The 16,555-nt window shown below is 43.2% G+C and overlaps 2 protein-coding genes across 2 annotated transcripts in view; one reads left to right on the top strand and one right to left on the bottom strand.

Annotated features, from left to right (window-relative positions):
- Positions 1 to 5,516, top strand: part of LOC142407557 (protein ELYS-like) — a 46,820-nt gene extending 41,304 nt beyond the window's left edge. Inside the window, exons 33-35 of the mRNA XM_075497179.1 lie at positions 881 to 2,626; positions 3,245 to 3,433; positions 5,298 to 5,516. Coding sequence (XP_075353294.1) covers positions 881 to 2,626; positions 3,245 to 3,433; positions 5,298 to 5,516 — 2,154 coding nt within the window. The remainder of the gene's footprint in view (positions 1 to 880; positions 2,627 to 3,244; positions 3,434 to 5,297) is intronic.
- Positions 5,517 to 5,752: 236 nt separating this feature from the next.
- SCCPDH (saccharopine dehydrogenase (putative)) lies at positions 5,753 to 15,757 on the bottom strand. Its single transcript, XM_075496037.1, has 12 exons — positions 15,479 to 15,757; positions 15,108 to 15,220; positions 14,088 to 14,168; positions 13,481 to 13,610; positions 11,887 to 11,936; positions 10,132 to 10,262; positions 9,505 to 9,622; positions 8,207 to 8,326; positions 8,034 to 8,090; positions 7,324 to 7,435; positions 6,405 to 6,486; positions 5,753 to 5,944 (listed from the first exon to the last, which is right to left on the bottom strand). The coding sequence occupies exons 1-12, from the start codon at positions 15,690 to 15,692 to the stop codon at positions 5,839 to 5,841; spliced, it is 1,314 nt and encodes a 437-aa protein (XP_075352152.1). The 5' UTR covers positions 15,693 to 15,757; the 3' UTR covers positions 5,753 to 5,838.
- Between the last annotated feature and the right edge of the window lie 798 nt (positions 15,758 to 16,555).

The following is a 16,555-nucleotide window of genomic DNA, read 5'->3' as shown; positions in this document are numbered from 1 at the left end:
GGACTCGCACGTCTTGAATTCAGTTTTGAAGCAAGGCATGTTGCTATAACGTGATGCTTTCGCAACTTTTGACAAGGCAGGAGGCAAGAGAATAAGCAGATTCTATGGAGACTCCTGCTGAGCGGCTTCTTCCTTCTGCCATCGTTGGCTATCGCTGTCACTTAGAGGGCTGGGCAAAGGTCCCTACACGTTGATTAAATTATCTGGGCCATTTGAGTCACTGGAAATAGGTAACAGATAGTACTTTTGTTCTCAACATAAAAGCTTGAGTATCTCATGTGGGTCTAGAAGGAAAGACTAATTGCTCAGTACAGGGAACTACAAAACACGAGACGGAGGTATTTAGAATATACGTGTTGTCTCATGCAATCCAAGTGATTCCTTAAAGTGCAGTCCTGAGTTGTCGGCTGTGACACCTGGCCAGTTTGACGGCGTGTTGCGGTGACAGCTGTTGTGACTGCAACTTTAAACTTTGGGGCCATAACTGTATTTTACCCTGTTAGATGCAGAGTCGGTCACTCTGTGTGGATTTGTGGTCAGGCCAGGGAGTACTGCAATGTGATGATTACTGCCAGTTGTGTCTACCGCTTGGATTGTAAAACTGCTCACTTTGTTCACGGGTGGCGGCAACTCGTTAGTCGTGAACAGAACTATCAGAAATGGAGCATGTGACTGCATACACCGAATACTCTGTTCTCTGTCCCTTAAACGCATAAGCTTTTAGCTGTAGTAGAGAGTACGTTGTACGTTTCTAACTTTACATTCAGTGGTGATCTGAAAGGAAAAGCAGCATTTCACTCTCCTCAGTTTCATCTAGCTCACTTTGAAGTTAGTCTGTCTGGTAATTAGTAACGCATTAACAGACATTTCTTAACTTCAGGTTATTGAAGAGAGTGCGGTTAAGGCACAAACCTCCGAAGAAGCACCTGAAACATCACCATATAGTGAACACCACCCATCAGGCAATCTTCAGTACAGCTATGACAGTACAGAGCAACGGGCTGCATGTGATTTGCCTGGTAACAAAGATGGCGAATGCGATGCAGCTGAGGGAGATGGAGAGCATTTTCTATCTCAGAGTAATTTCACTTTATTCTTGGAAGCAGAAGAAGGTGAAGCGGAGACGGGAGACCCTACGTTAGTAGATGCTTCTAAAGCGGCTGGCACAGCAACAGAGGAAAAACCTGTGAACAGTTTTGGAAATACTGAAAAGCAAGAACATGTTACAAACTCAGTGTCCACTGTAACTAGTGATCAGGAATCTCAAAATATTGCAGAGTCGCTGCCATACGTGCCTGAACCCATTAAGGTAGCTATTGCTGAGAACTTGCTGGATGTAATCAAAGACACAAGAAGTAAAGACTTTACCTCTGAAGTGGTAGAACAACCTATTCATGAAAACATAGGTAAAAAGGTAGCTAGATTCCAGAAGGCAAAAGCTCCCTTAACAACTGTGCCAGAAGGAGTGGAGGATGAAACCAGCATACAGCAAGTAGAGTACGTCATCACTCCGAGAACCCGCACAAGGGGACAACCGAGTAGAGGTCTAAGTATTGCATCGGCAGGCGCTCAGCAACTACTGAAGAGAGACAAGCCACTTTTGTTAGGACTGTCTCCTAGGAGGAGTACCAGGCGAACGAAAGAAGCATCTGAGACTTCTCGTCTTCAAACAGAACAAGATGCTCAAGATGAGCAAATACCTGTGATACCTGTGACTCCTAGGAGAGGTAGGAAGCCTAAACCGACTAATTCCGAAAAAGGAGAAAGCAGCCATTCTGATGGACGAGCGTTGTCCGTCAGTACGCAGTCCACAGCCGTTACTCCAAGAAGAGGATTCAGGAGGGCAAAGGAAGCTGCCTCTGAGCTCTTGGAAGAGGCTAATGAGGAAACTTCTGTTGCTGAAGGTAGCCTTATTGCTTCTGCTACTCCCAAAAGGCCTAGAGGAGGAAAAAGTTCAGCAGGAGATCAAGCAACTGGCCAGGTTGACACTGATCAGAAGATAAAGCCGGCAGTCAGTCCCGGTAGAAGTGCAAGAAAACCGAAAAGCATTAATTTACAAGTTACTGGAAATATTGTCAAGGATCAAGAGGTGCAGCCTAGTGACCAAGTCCTTTTACCTGTGCCAGCTAAAAGAGGCAGAAGAAGAAAGAAGAGTTCATCAGAAGTTTCAGAAAATTCTGACCTTGATGTGTCTAAATCATCGCTTCCTCAAACAGAATTTAAACTGCCTGTCACTCCTAGAAGAAGTGCTAGGAAGGGGGCACAAAATCTCTTGGCAGACACAGCATCTCTCTCTGCTCAGGAAGACATACATTCAGGTGGGAAGGTGGAAGTCCTTGATACTCCTAGGAGAAGAAGAAGAAGAGTTCCACATGCTGAACCAGAAAAAATGGATACTCCTGAGCAAACGCCTGCACAGCCAACTGAGGAATCAGCCACACCCAGGACTACAGTAAGGACAGGGCGTCGGGGCAGAAAGAGACGGTCAGTATCGGAGGAGAGCACAGGGGAGGAGGCCTTCCCCCAAGGACCTGGTGGCAGGCCGTTGCTGCGTGAAGGCAGAAACCCATCACGACGTGGTGAAATACTACGAATTTTAGCAGAACGTATTACAAGAGCATGCCCAGTGTGCAATTAAGGCCACAGATAACTAAGTCGTTTAATCCCCCATTGGAACCTCCTCTCATGGAAGACTACTCTCAGGGTTGTCAGCACAATAAATTGATTTGCTGCAATTGCATCAGTTCCCATGTAACTACTCATAAATAGCTTAGTTGTTGATTTCTGGTGGAGAAAACACAAGCTCCAGGCAGAAGCCAATCCATAGTTTGTCATGAGTTGTTAGGCAATGCTTGTAAGGTAATTAGTCTAGGCCAATCTGAAAATACGATGAAATAATAAAATTTCAAGTAATAAGATAGCATGTGTTTCTTATTTTGCTTGTACTTTTGTCTTCTGTGCAAAACTTCTGGGTTTCCGTTCCAGGAATGCTTTTTTCGCCAAAGTAGTCAAGAAGATGAGTGTCTCTGGTATGCTTGGAGATCAACGTACCGTGGTTCCTTCTGAACTAAAGCTGTTCCTAAAATGAAATGCATTTTGCAGCGCACCGTCCTATGCGGATGCCCAGCATGGGAGGTAGAGGGAAAAATGCAAGTTACACGTACTGATGAGACTAAACCAGGAACGATGAGTGGATGACTGGTTGCTGGTATTTTGATACTACAATTGTCATTTTAATACACAGAGAGAGAAGGATGCAGGAAGTAGGGGTGTGATTGCTACAAACACCAACAGCGCAAGCACATATGACCCTGGGAATCCAGGGCACAGGAAATCCTTTACTTTTGATCTGGCCTGTTGGCCTCATAGTAGCTTCCTGAAGGACGAGAATGGTATGCTCATCTCAGCAGGATCCAACAGTTTTGCAGGCCAGGTAAGACTATTCAAAGAACCAACTAAAAGCAGTTTTGGCTAATACACAGTTGTAGAGTGGTCAGCTTGCTTATCTCCCGTTATTAACATCCATGTAAGTGTAATGCAAATGACTGGCATTTATCAGTTTACTGGTCTGAAGCACTAGCTAGCTTTTATCTACATTTCTGTCACCCTGGAACTCAGTATTACTTTCAAGTGTGTTTGCAAAACTTGATTCCTAACTTAAGCTATTAGTGGGGGCACTCCTACCGGACAGCAGTGCTTGTGTATGCATTTGCTTGCTCAGCTATGAAGAGGAGGCACTCGATCGTTTTTTTACAGAGAGGTCTTTTGTGATCTTGGTCAAGGAGTGTCATTTATTTCCAAGATCTTTCCAGGTTGTACTTTTAAAAAGACTCAGTCAATTTCAAATTAGCAAAAATAGAAACGGTGAGTATATGGAGCAACTCACAGTACAAGCCATACTGGATCCTATAAAATAGTGTTGAATAAAAAGCTGATGTAGTACAGCTCGATTTACAGACAAACCCTAAAGTGATAATTAGTCACAGGCATAATTAATTGATCCCTAACACGAGAACCAAAAATGTTACATTTTAGTAAACTTTTTTTAAAAAAAAACCTTTACTTTCTTTACGTACCTCTTTAACTTTCTTTACCTACCTCTTTAACTTTCTTTACCTCTTTCATCCCTTGTAGTACTTTTCTTCTTTCTCCTTTCTGTATTTTGCTCCTTTTTGGTTTCGACTGGGATAGAATTCATTTTCTTCCTAGTAGCTGGAGTAGTGCTGTGTTTTGGATTTAGCGTGAGAATAATGTGGTAACACACCGATGACTGATTTGTCGCTAAGCAGTGCTTACACTAAGTCAGGGACTTGTCAGCTCCCCAAGCTCTGCCAGGCGCACAAGAAGCTGGGAGGGAGCACAGCCAGGACAGCTGACCCCAACCGGCCAAAGGGCTATTCCATAGCATAGGACGTCATGCGCAGTATATAAGCTGGGGGGAGGTGGCCGGGGGGCAGTGATCGCTGCTCGGGGACTGGCTGGGGGTCAGTCGGTGGGAGGTGAGTGCTTGCATCACTTGTTTTTCCTGAGTTTTCTTCCTCTCTCACTCTTCTGTTGTTTTCCTTCTCATTACAATGTATTGTTATTATTATTTATTATTATTATTATTATGTTTTATTTCAATTATTAAACTGTTCTTATTTCAACCCATGAGTTTTCTCACTTTTACCCTTCTGATTCTCTCCCCTCTCCCACCGCGGGGCAGTGAGCGAGCGGCTGTGTGGGGCTTAGTTGCCAGCTGGGGTTAAACCACGACAGTCCTCTTTGGCACCCAACGTGGGGTATGAAGGGTTGAGATAACGACAGATCTGACCAGAGCATGTTAAAATAAATGCGTTATAAGCATTCATTTTTTTAGTTTAATAGTCGCTGGTCACAATGGTTTGTCATTTGCGCGCATGGTTGTATGATGTAAGATACACACTTGCAGTATGTGTTCCCGGCGGTGCGGTTTGTCACTTCTGGGAGATGGGTCAGGACTATCATTTTACTGTACCGTGTAACATCGGCTTATGAGACGATAACGTCACTGGTCAAAAAACCGATTGGGAAGTTGTAGTTGGTACTGCCGTCATCTCCGCACCTCGGGCGCCATCTCTCGAAACTATTAATAATGACACGCTTTCTCCTTCCACTCCTTCCTTTCTCCTCACAGCTTTTCTCCTCGGAGACCCAGTCGAGGGGGAAGACGGGGAGGATGGTTTCCCCCGTTCTTTCACCTTCCCTTTCTCCTCCAGGCTAGTGCCACCAGCTCTTTAAGGTTGGTGAGACCTCTTTAAGGTCTCACCCAACTTTAGGTTATTGAAGAGAGTGCGGTTAAGGCACAAACCTCCGAAGAAGCACCTGAAACATCACCATATAGTGAACACCACCCATCAGGCAATCTTCAGTACAGCTATGACAGTACAGAGCAACAGGCTGCATGTGATTTGCCTGGTAACAAAGACAGCAAATGCGATGCAGCTGAGGGAGATGGAGAGTATTTTATATCTCAGAGTAATTTTCAGAGCTTTTAGAATCTCTACTGCTACAATAAATGTATACACCAACAAATCCTACAAAGGTTCCATTAAGTAATAACTTGAAACTTAGATGAGAAGATTAAACAAAATTCTAGAACTAGTACCCAGTAAGTCACTAATTTAATATGCTCAATACCCTTTATGGGTTTGCTCAGTGTAGCAAATAGTAATATAATTTTTAACTCAATTTTTCTTCTGTTTCTCCTGTAAACAATAGCACAGTGAAAGTATTTTATGATTAGGCTATTACAGCCAAATGATTTTTATTGGAGTTAGACCCAGGAAAGGTATTAGTTCATACAGTTATGTTTTGACTTCAGACTTCAGGCTTGCTAATAACAGAGAACTCCACTCCATGTTTGTTCAGGCGATCAATCAGTTTTGTTTTAGAGAAGGCAGCTCCTGGAGAATATACACCACCCCTGTTAATGAACATCAAAAGAGAAAAACATTAGTGGTACAGTGATTGAGTGACACCTTTTGTTGAAGTCAAAGATGTGTTTCCCTGCCTAAGAAAGAAAAAGCCACTTTGTCCCACAAGAGAGCATATGAGGAATTTGGCAAGCTGGTTCTATTCACAAGTTCATGTCTGCATCCAGCAAACTCAATAGAAACCATTCCATTAACTGAAAATATAGACACTGATGCAACAGATGCTGCAAAAGCATTACTAAAAACCTGTGACTACATCCTTTCAAACTGAAAGGCAGATAAAGAATAAGTGGCTTTAAATCAGCTTTTGGTGAAGTATCTCCATTGCACAGCCCTTTGGGTGAGATAACAGAAATCCACAGGGTTACGAGATCTGTATTTTCAAGGAGAAACATATGCACACAGTCCCTTTAAGGGAGATCAAGCCCTTCTGCATGGGAAAGTACTTACTGTTTAGGCAGACAAGCTGCATCTTCCAGAAGAGATACAGCTGCTTGAACCATTGCAATTGGTGTAGCAACATAGCCAGGCTCTGACAAAAAAAAAACCAAACAAACAAACCAAAAACCAACAACAAATGATGTACAGTGTGTTGAAATGTAGAATGTAATCTTGCTCTTACCTAGAGCATGCTGAAGAATAATCTCTTTGGCAATGAAACAGCCTTCCCGACTTAAGAACAGCTTTTTTAACTGGTAATCATCCCAAGTAGCTGGTGAAGTCCTTAAGATCTAATCTAGACAAATACTGCTTCAAATACAGGCCTATGACCACACAACAACCATGAGCGATCACCTCACGGTGACAGAGGGCTCTCCATTACAGCAAGAGCTTTCCCCATCCTGTGCTTCAATTCAGACTTTTAGTGTGAGACTGTTGCATTCAGCTACATCTCTAGTTATATAAAGAAGCTATGCTTCATTAGCTGCTTTCTGAATATACATTCTTGCTGTCTCCAAACTTTACTTGAGGTGTCATCTCCCCTCAGATCAATGATCTGAGAGCAAGTATGTTATAGCTAGAAATGATAACGTGCCAGCTCTGTTTAAGTTCACTCACAGGGGACTGGAAATAAACAAGTAGTAAGTCCAGGCTGTAAAAACTGAAAAGTATCCTTAAAGCACTCTCACTTTAACTGCTCTACTCTGCAAAAATTAACACTGGAATGGAGAAAGTCAGAAGGCAAGAGAATGACAAGAATGCAAATGAATTGGCTATCTCAAAAAACACGTCACAAGGAATGCTAGTATCCAAGCTAACAGTCTGTAAAGGCTGTTGACTTCATCCATGTTGCAAGTGCTCCTCGAGGGTGAAAGGAATAGCAAGGGAACGTGACGCAAAAGCAGTTAGCTGCTACTAACATACATACCTGGTCCTTTCACTTCGGTGCAGATCTTTACATTTGGTTTGCCATTCTGGGGATCTTGCCCCTCACTGTAACCCTCGCCAAAAAAAGTCATTGTAAAAGAGGTTCCATCCAACTGTAGTGGACAAGACAAGTGTGGTCACCAAAACATTAACTCACTTATATTCACTACTTGTGCTCGCCTGATATAAGTATCTATTATGCCAAATACTATAATCCATCTAAACATGAGAGTAGTTATTTTGAGTTACTGCTTAAAAGGTACTACCTCATCTGAATTTTTAATCACTTCCACTTTGTTGGAACTGTTGTTCTAAAAGTCCATTTATTCTCTCAGTGCTTTCAGTCCTGGGTCTTTGCTACTCCGTCTCCCTCTGTCATCACCTTTGACAGATTGAGTGCTGTGAGCCATCCATGTAAATACATCAGACACAGCAACATGATCCATTTTTTCCCTCACATGAGTTCCACTGCTTTGATGTCTAATAGCAGAAGGCATGATTATTTAAATATTCAAAGCTATCTGAACAGGAACAGGCAATGTGCATTTAGAAATTATTTCTTTGAGACTAATTTTCCCCTTCCCCTTCCCCTTCTAGAGTACTTTCATTAAACTGTCATTAATCTAGAGTAATCTAGTTGACTCTAGATTACTATTCCACCATTACCGTAACAAATTTATTCAATAATTGTGATGGAAAACAGCCAGTTACCTGTTTCTGGGTTGGTCCTTTCTTTGTGAAGCGTCCAGCAGAGAAAAATTCCGGGTACTATATAATAAGGGGGGGAGACAAAAAAAAAAAAAAAAAAAAAAAAAGACCAACAGTAAACTGGGGGCAGGGGAGAATCTCCAAACACTTAATTCTTTTGTGTTTTGAACACTTACTTTTGTCAGAAGTTTTCTTCCAAAGCTAAACTTCACAAGAAGAAGAAATAAAATGCCAGCAAACATCAGCTTGATAACAGAGCCAAGACCACCTACGTTCATATAAGCACCATACTGCACCTGAGGCAAAAACATCCTTTCAGTGATAGAGTTTACATTAAAATTCTTGCATCAATTCATTTGTAAAAATATATCTACCTCCAAATTAGGATGCAATTGTTTGATACAATAGATAGCTGTTTAAACAGGGCCTTAAACAATTGTCTTAGTTCTAAACAACTCTTTGAATAATGCTTCACTTTATAATTCATTATGAGAAAACAATGTAACTACAGAATAGCGAGGGAGTGAGCATGGTAAACAAGAGTGGAAAACTTGAAAGAAAGATGTGTTTTGCTATCTGATTTCAGGCTTCTTTCCCAAGATCTTCCTTTCCTCCTCTTTGTGCTTTAGTTTAAGAGAAACAGAGGCCTTATTTAGAATTCTGGAATAGCAATGGCAAGCCTTTCCCATTAGTAGTTTCCAAGTATATTTTTAGAGCACTATCTCACCTTCATCTCTTAATTGATGCCTGTGATTCTGCACAGCTGTTATACAGATTGCTGGTATCCTCTCACGAAACCATGGAAAACAAAAACTAAACATCTTTTCCACTACCACCTCTTCACATTACCTTTACTCTGTATACCAGAGTCCCAAGCATCAAAGAAGTCTCCAGATACAAATGAGAAGCATGTGAATTCTTTATCAGAATGCTGACTACACTATACTGACCTGACTATAGTTACACAGACTACAGTTATGATGCTTTGAGAAGCTTTACTGATAGAACAAAAAAAGCTTCTGCACAGGAACAGAATTTAATATATTTATCATTCCTGAAAATCATGAAGCCTACCTTTCAAATATTTCTGTGACTCAGGGCTTCCATTCCCTATAAATATATACCCAGAAATCAGACAGCATGAGAACCCTACAAGAGACTCTCATAACTATTATGCCAGCAGCAATAAGCAAGCTCATCAGGCAGAGCATCAAGTGGTATGAAACAGGCCAGTGCACCCAGAAGAACCTGGAACACATCAGGTCAAGCAGCTTCCAGGGTCAAGCAGCTCCTAAAGGTGATCAACAGAACAAGCTTCCTTCTTTACAAAAGCAAAAGCACACTGAAGTTCATTACTATTTACCTAACTACAGAAACCCTACTACATAGATCTGCACTAAGAACAGTTATTACATAATGAAAGATTCATTGAAAATGGCAATAAAGACATAGTATACTAATAACAGTAACTTACAGGTGTTTCCTGCAACTCTGTGTGCAAATAACGCTGAGACCGTTTCACAACAGAAACATCTGATCCGATGAATGGAATGGAGTACTGTTTGAATTCCTGATTGTAAAACACAGGTCCTCTGCAAATGAAAAAAAAAAGAAAGTCAGAAAACACATTCACATAAAGAAATTGATCATAACGGTCCTCCCAATACTGGCTTTTTCTCAAGCATTTTTGACATTACCTCTTTTCACTGAAAGCAAACTATTCCAAATTTATCCCTGTCTCAACTCAAAACTCCATGCAAGGATGAATTTAACAATAAAAATAATATTCTCCTCGCACTTCTTTTTTCCATTCTACTGATCACTTCTGAAATCAAACTCAGAAGTTTGCCATGTCACTAAAAGTCTTTTAGAACAAGTTAACTTTGAGACCCAGTAAATGCTGGGACATGTTCTTTTTTCAGTAAAATATGAACAGATCAGTAAAACTGAACTTATCTTCAATTCTACTAGATAACCATCTATGTTTGTAGTATACTGAAGTCCTAAATGCATCTTTTCAGTATTTAATAATATGTCAACAATCTCATAAATACTGGAACCATTAGAAGACAGCATGTTTCACATCTTACACTTCTTATACCTTCTTTTAAGTTTTGCACCAACTACTGGAACAGGGGCATAGCCTATCTTTTTTCGAAGCTTCCTCAGGTTGTCTTGATTCGCAAGGCCATAAACAGCTGACTTCCAGGTCCCGTCATGTATACAACAACCCTGATGACATACCATGAAACAGTAATTAATTCAGTATCTAAAGGTTTCATGTATTATTTTAATAATGACCTTGGAATTATTACATATGTTATTACAATTATTACATATATGTATTATGATTACATGCTTTAAAGTATATTGAAATGTGGTGGGTTGATCTTGGCTGAAAGCGAGGTGCCCACCAAGCTGCTCTATCACTCCCCTCCTCAGTAGGACAGGAAGGGGAGAAAATAAGATTGGGGAAAAAAAAAAAACCCACCAAAAAAAGACTCCTCATGGGTCAAGATAAAGGCAGTTTAATAAAGCAAAAGCAGAGGCTGCACGTGGAAGCAAACAAAACCAAAAGATTTCTTCCCTACTTCCCATCAGCAGGCAATGTCCAGCCACTTCCTGGGAAGCAGAGCTTCAGTACACATAGCGGTTCCTCCGGAAGACAAATGTCGCAATAATGAATGCCCCCCATCCCTCCTCCTTTCTCTTAGCTTTTACTGCTGAACAGACAGCATATGGTATGGAATAGTCCTTGGTCAGTTTGGGTCAGCTGTCCTGGCTATGTCCCCTCCCAGGATTTTGCCCACCCCCAGCCTACTGGATGAGGGGGGGGGGGTGAATGGTCAAGAGACAGCCTGGATGCTGTGCAAGCACTGCTCAGCAGTAGCCAAAACAGTGGTGTATTATCAACACCTTTCTAGCTACCGATACAAAGCACAGCACTATGAGGGCTGCTATGGGGAAAATTAACTCCATTTCAGCCAGACCCAATACAATCTCCACCCCTTAATTCTATATGATTTGCATCATGCTCAGGTCCCACATAATTTAATACATACATACATATCTGTATCTTCTAACCTTCCCATTGTATTTAATTCTCATTACTGAAATCCCTTCTTACCAACACTTACAACTTATACTACATACTTAAACCATCTTTATACCCAACATACAGATCTATACATTCTCATTAACTACTATCCCCTGTCCTTTAACAGATAGGTATCACTCTGCCTTTCCATGGGCTTCCTCCACTCTTCCAGATGTTCATAAGAACAGGCTATGACTTGGGCCCCATCTGTGAGGATGGGTGCTCAGGACAGGAGAAGCAGTATGTTTGATTGTTGGGCACCAACAATGGCTTGGTTTGGGTCATTGTCGCATTATTTTAATAATGACCTTAGAATTATTACATATATTACACATTATTACAATTATTACATATATGTATTACGATTACATGCATTAAAGTATATTGAAACAAACCCCCCCAAACAAAAAAACACCCAAACAGCCAAACACTAGGATTACTGGCAACACACTATGTTTCTGTTATAGCTTCCTTGTGTTATGAATCCTTCCCACATCTCTGCAAAAAAAAAAAGTATTTCTTGAAACAGCTTAATACAACAAACCTTAGGTAGACAGCCTATGCAAATGAACCTTACAAAATAGTGTTTGCTTGGGATACTTTTATTAGCTCTTAAGGAATAAAGTTCTTAGACTCATCATCAAAGAATTGCCAGCTTGTTCCTTGGTCTGAATTAATGTAACAACAGTTATTCTAATGGGCTACAGTGATGTTCTCACAAATACCTCTTAGTTTCCAAGAAGGTATAAACCAACTAACCTCAGGCCCAGATTTCACCGACAGGAAACTTTCGACAGCAGTGAGGGTACCTTTAAGGGAGGATAAAACATTACTTGGCATATAGAACGGAATAGACTATTTCAGCTGGAATGGACCTACAACGGTTAGTGCAACTGCCAATATACATTCTTTAGTTCACAAAGCCAGAGGACACTCTAGTAGACTCAAATAGCAGGCCACTGACATTATTAGTTGAAAAGGCAGAGTCCCGTCTTTATCTCAAAGTAAAATAAACTAAGATTAAGTTCCACAGCTATTTTAGTTAGCAAGTATCAAATTTCTTATCTAAAGTACTTCAATAAGGGTCACTAATAATAAATTTTTCATTTGTCTTATCTAGTTAATGAGATAATGTAAATAATCAATGAAAGAGAGGAAAAGAATATTAAGAGCCATATTTAGTTTTTCTCCAAGCTGTAAAATAAAGGATGATATAGGCTGTGAAAACTGAGAGAGACTTACGGATTTTGGTAGACCTTAACTACAAAAAAAAAAAACCAAACCCACAAGATAACCTAAAATATTTAATTTTAGCACAGTTTGTGTTTTACAAGGAATGCTTAGTTGGGATGAACAGCAAAACAAAAAACTCCTCCAAATTCTGCTTTGTTTTGCATTGCTCAGTTCCTTCTGAGATTGTAAAACTGTACTTGTATGGGCAAATTTCAATATAGCAAGCAACTGGACAGACAGGTGATAATACCACAAAGTCAAAATAGGAAGAAATAAAAGGTATCTTTATTCAAAACAAGTATCAGACATCAAATTATAACCCCATGAGCAACCAGATACTCATTTCCATGCCTCTCCTCTCTCTCCAATCAGATCCAGATTGAGTTTTCTTAAACTGAAAGTTGATGATACACTCCAATGTAAAGCAATCCCACTTAATAGCAGTTTTAATAGTACATAAAAGCAAAACATTGGGATACTCTTATTGGCCCAACTGAAAGTCAGACCTGATGAACGAAGTATCCTCATTTGAGATTAGGATCAAGTACTATTTGCATAGAATTAAATTATCTCACATCTTTCCCCAAATATATTTATCTTCTTTCAGTTACTGTCTAGCTGCTCTTAAAGAAAGGCATTGCATGGCGCTATCTACTTGCACTCATACAACAGCTTCTCAGTGCTTGCAGTAGAAAAAGAAAACTTACAAAACCTGATTACCCACTAATTTGCGATCCCTTTCCCGCAGCCCTCCTGTCCCCACTGTCTCTTCCCTATAAGATTCTCACTGCACAAGAAGCAGTGTGCTGAGGCTTGCCTAGAAATGTCCACACGCTGGCTGAACAGACCACTGCTGACAACTGAAGGTTCTGTTCTCTCAGTGAGCAACATTACCTTGAATCCCTCCTCTACCTAATGATTAATTTTCTCCAATCCAATGGGAATATGATTTACTTTTAAATTTTTATCTACCAGATTTGGTTGAAACTGGTCAGCTGGTAAAGGCAAGCAGAAAGAGAGACTAAAGGAGTTTCCACATAAGCATTGCTGCTTTAGGAAACCAGATGAAGGCATCATCTGCATTTCTTTTTCAGCATAAAGTCACCCGTAACTAAGTCACCTTTCAACTTGTCTCTGGCGTACAGTACTCCCATATCGGCTGGTATAGTGTCAAAGCCACAGCTTCCAATGATATATACTCCCTTTTCCGCAGCTTTTTTGTTGTATTTCAGGTACATTTCTTCCAGAAACTAAAACACAGTCAGAACAAATATTTTAAGCAGAACTCTATATTTGGCCATACCCAATATTAGCCATCAGTGCTTTACTGTCATATCATAGCACCCTACATAATTGAAATCACTTACAAGCATCTTTAAGACAGATACATATTACTCCTGTTTTGTGGTATGAAAGTGTCACAGCAGTGCAAAGAAATGTGATCTACACAAAATTCCTGTGTAGACTCACAATCGACACCTAAAGCAGAACTCAAAACTTTTGGATTTCCAGAAAGAACCTGAGAGGCTACTGTCTATAAGCAAGAAAACTATACAACTAATACACATTAATGTACTTTAAAATACTTAATGCATCTTAAAATTGTAGATCAGGAGGCAGAATTTGTCTTCACGTTCAAAAACATTAGCGGAAACACGAAACATACTAAACAAATACTCCTTTAATAGATCCTTGATATAAGGTAGCATTTTTCTACTGTCACATACCTGGGGTTCTCCACTGATGTCAATGCAGCTTGCACCATTTTCCACACAAGCTTCTACCACAGGCTCTCCAAAGAATCTATACTATAGAAGAAAAGAACACCACAGATAACAAAATAAAACCCACACACCACAACTCACCCAACGTGTTTTCTCCAACACGTGTATCTACAATAAAAGTAAACACTTGATGGCTATCGATTTTGCTAAGTAGGGCAAAAATGTAATAGTACTTGTATTTTTGGGGGGGTGGGGAGAAGGAACAGCATAACAAACTTCATCACTGATAACCGAGTTTGCTGTGGACTCCTCCACTGTATTTTTCTCATAAGATAAGATCACCAAGGCCAATTTAGATATATCTAATCTCAGTTTGCTTTTTGCACTCGTATTATCATCACATTCTCTACTTAAATACTTGTCATTTCAAAGACGCTGTCATGACCCAACTTCCAGCTCCCGTACTTTGATCCCCCCTGAATGCGCTAGAAATATTGCCGCTGAAAGTTTTCAAGGGGCCAAGAACTCAAAACGGCAAGTCTATGGGCTTCTTTTCCAGCTCTATTTTCAGCCCTAGCACCACTTAAAACATTTTGGCCCAACCCAAAACTCCTCCCCATTTTACAATCAGTTTCTTATGCTGCCTCTGAAAGACTTAAAAAAAAAAAAACCAACCAACAACAAAAAACCCCCAAACTGCTGTATTTCAGTGAGAATTGTCCGTGAATTACACCACCAGAAACCGTGGTGGGAAATCTCTAGGCGATTACAGTACATGGTTGTACTTTCCGTTCAATTTCAAAAAGCTACATTTCACCTGGGCGGCTCCCGAAATGCCGGGGCCCAGCGGCAGCTTTCCCGGTAGCCGTCGCAGCTCCTTGCCCCGAGGAACAGGGAGCCCAGCCGCACGCAGCCGAGGAGCGGCGGCGGGGGGGGGGGGGGGGGGCAGACGCCGCCCCGGGCTCGGCCGGCAGCCGCGCCCGGCGGACGCCGTGGGAGCACCGCCCGCATCACCGCACTCACCGGGCCCACGCAGTTGAGCACCAGCCGGGTCTGCCTCGCCATGGCGGCCACTGAGGCCGCGTCGCCCACATCGCAGAGCAGCACGCCGACCTCCGCCCCGAGCGCCGCCTTCCCTGCGCACCGGAGACCGCCGTCACCGACACCGCCCGCCGCGCCGACGGGCGCGTCCCTCCCCCCCCGGGCCGAGCCGCCACCTGCCCGGCGCAGCCCTCCGCAGCCCCGACACCGAGGGGCTTGCCGCGGTTCGCCCCTCAGCCCTTCCCCTCACACCCGCCCGTGCGCGGCTCCCAACGGACGGGGCCGGGGCACCGGGGCCGCGCCGGCCCCGGACAACGGCGCTGCGCCACAGGACCCCCAGCCGCGGCCCGTACCCAGCCTCTCGGCCGCCCGCTCCAGCACCGCCTGCAGCTTCTCCTGGCTCCGCCCGGCCACGGCCCAGCGCAGGGCGCCGCGCAGCTCCCCGCCGGCCGCCACCCGCGCCACCTCCTCCACCACGAACTGGCCGGTGAAGCCCGAGGCCCCGAACACCACCAGGTCGTAGGGCCGCTCGGGCGCCCCGGCCCCGCCGCCGCCGCCCGCCGCCATGGAGAGAGGATCCGCCGCACTGCCGGGCCGCGCCAGGCAGCGGCCGGTACCACGCCGCCCCGCCCAGGCCCCGCCCCTCGCCGGCAGGGGCGGTGCGCCACGGCCGCCCGCTTGGGGGCCGTTACGGCCGTTGCGGGCTACCGGTGCCGAGCAGCGAGCGGGACTCTGGGCCTACCGGGCCCCGGCTGTGGCACAGCCCTTCCCCGCTGCCAACGCAGGCCCTCAGCCGCTGCCGCGTACCGCCATGACAGCGGCGGTTCAGCCCTCGGCCCGTGCCGGGGAGAGAGAACCTTTGCTGTCGTTCCAGCAGCTAGGAAAGAGGGAGAGGTGCTGTCTGTCCGGGGTTCGGGGGGATTTTTAACGTACCGTGAAAAAATCGAAGTATACCAAGACAGGGCCAAGAGGTTTCCTGCTTTCGGCTGGGATAGAGTTAATTTTCTTTCTAGCAGCTGGTATAGTGCTGTGCTTTGGATTTAGTCTGAGAATAATGCTGATAACACACAGTTTAGTTGTTGCTAAGTAATGCTTACACTGGTCAAGGCCTTTTCAGCTTCCCATGCTCTGCCGGGCGCACGAGAAGCTGGGAGGGGGCACAGCCAGACTGGCCACAGGGCTATTCCATACCATATGGAGTCGTGCTCAGTATAGAAACTGGGGGAGTTGGACGGGGCACAGCGATCGCTGCTCGGGGATGGGATGGGCATCGGTCAGCAAGTGGTGAGCGGTTGCATCACTTTATTTTTCCTTGGATTTTGTTCCTCTCTCTCTCTCTTCTTGCTTTCCTTTTTATTACTTTTATTATTACTTTTATTTTATTTTATTTCAGTTCTTATCTCAACCCACGAGTTTTCTTACTTTTGCCC

This window comes from Mycteria americana, chromosome 3 (assembly GCF_035582795.1).
Source record: "Mycteria americana isolate JAX WOST 10 ecotype Jacksonville Zoo and Gardens chromosome 3, USCA_MyAme_1.0, whole genome shotgun sequence".
Classification (NCBI taxonomy): Eukaryota; Metazoa; Chordata; class Aves; order Ciconiiformes; family Ciconiidae; genus Mycteria; species Mycteria americana.
This window is presented reverse-complemented; position numbering and strand designations above follow the sequence as displayed.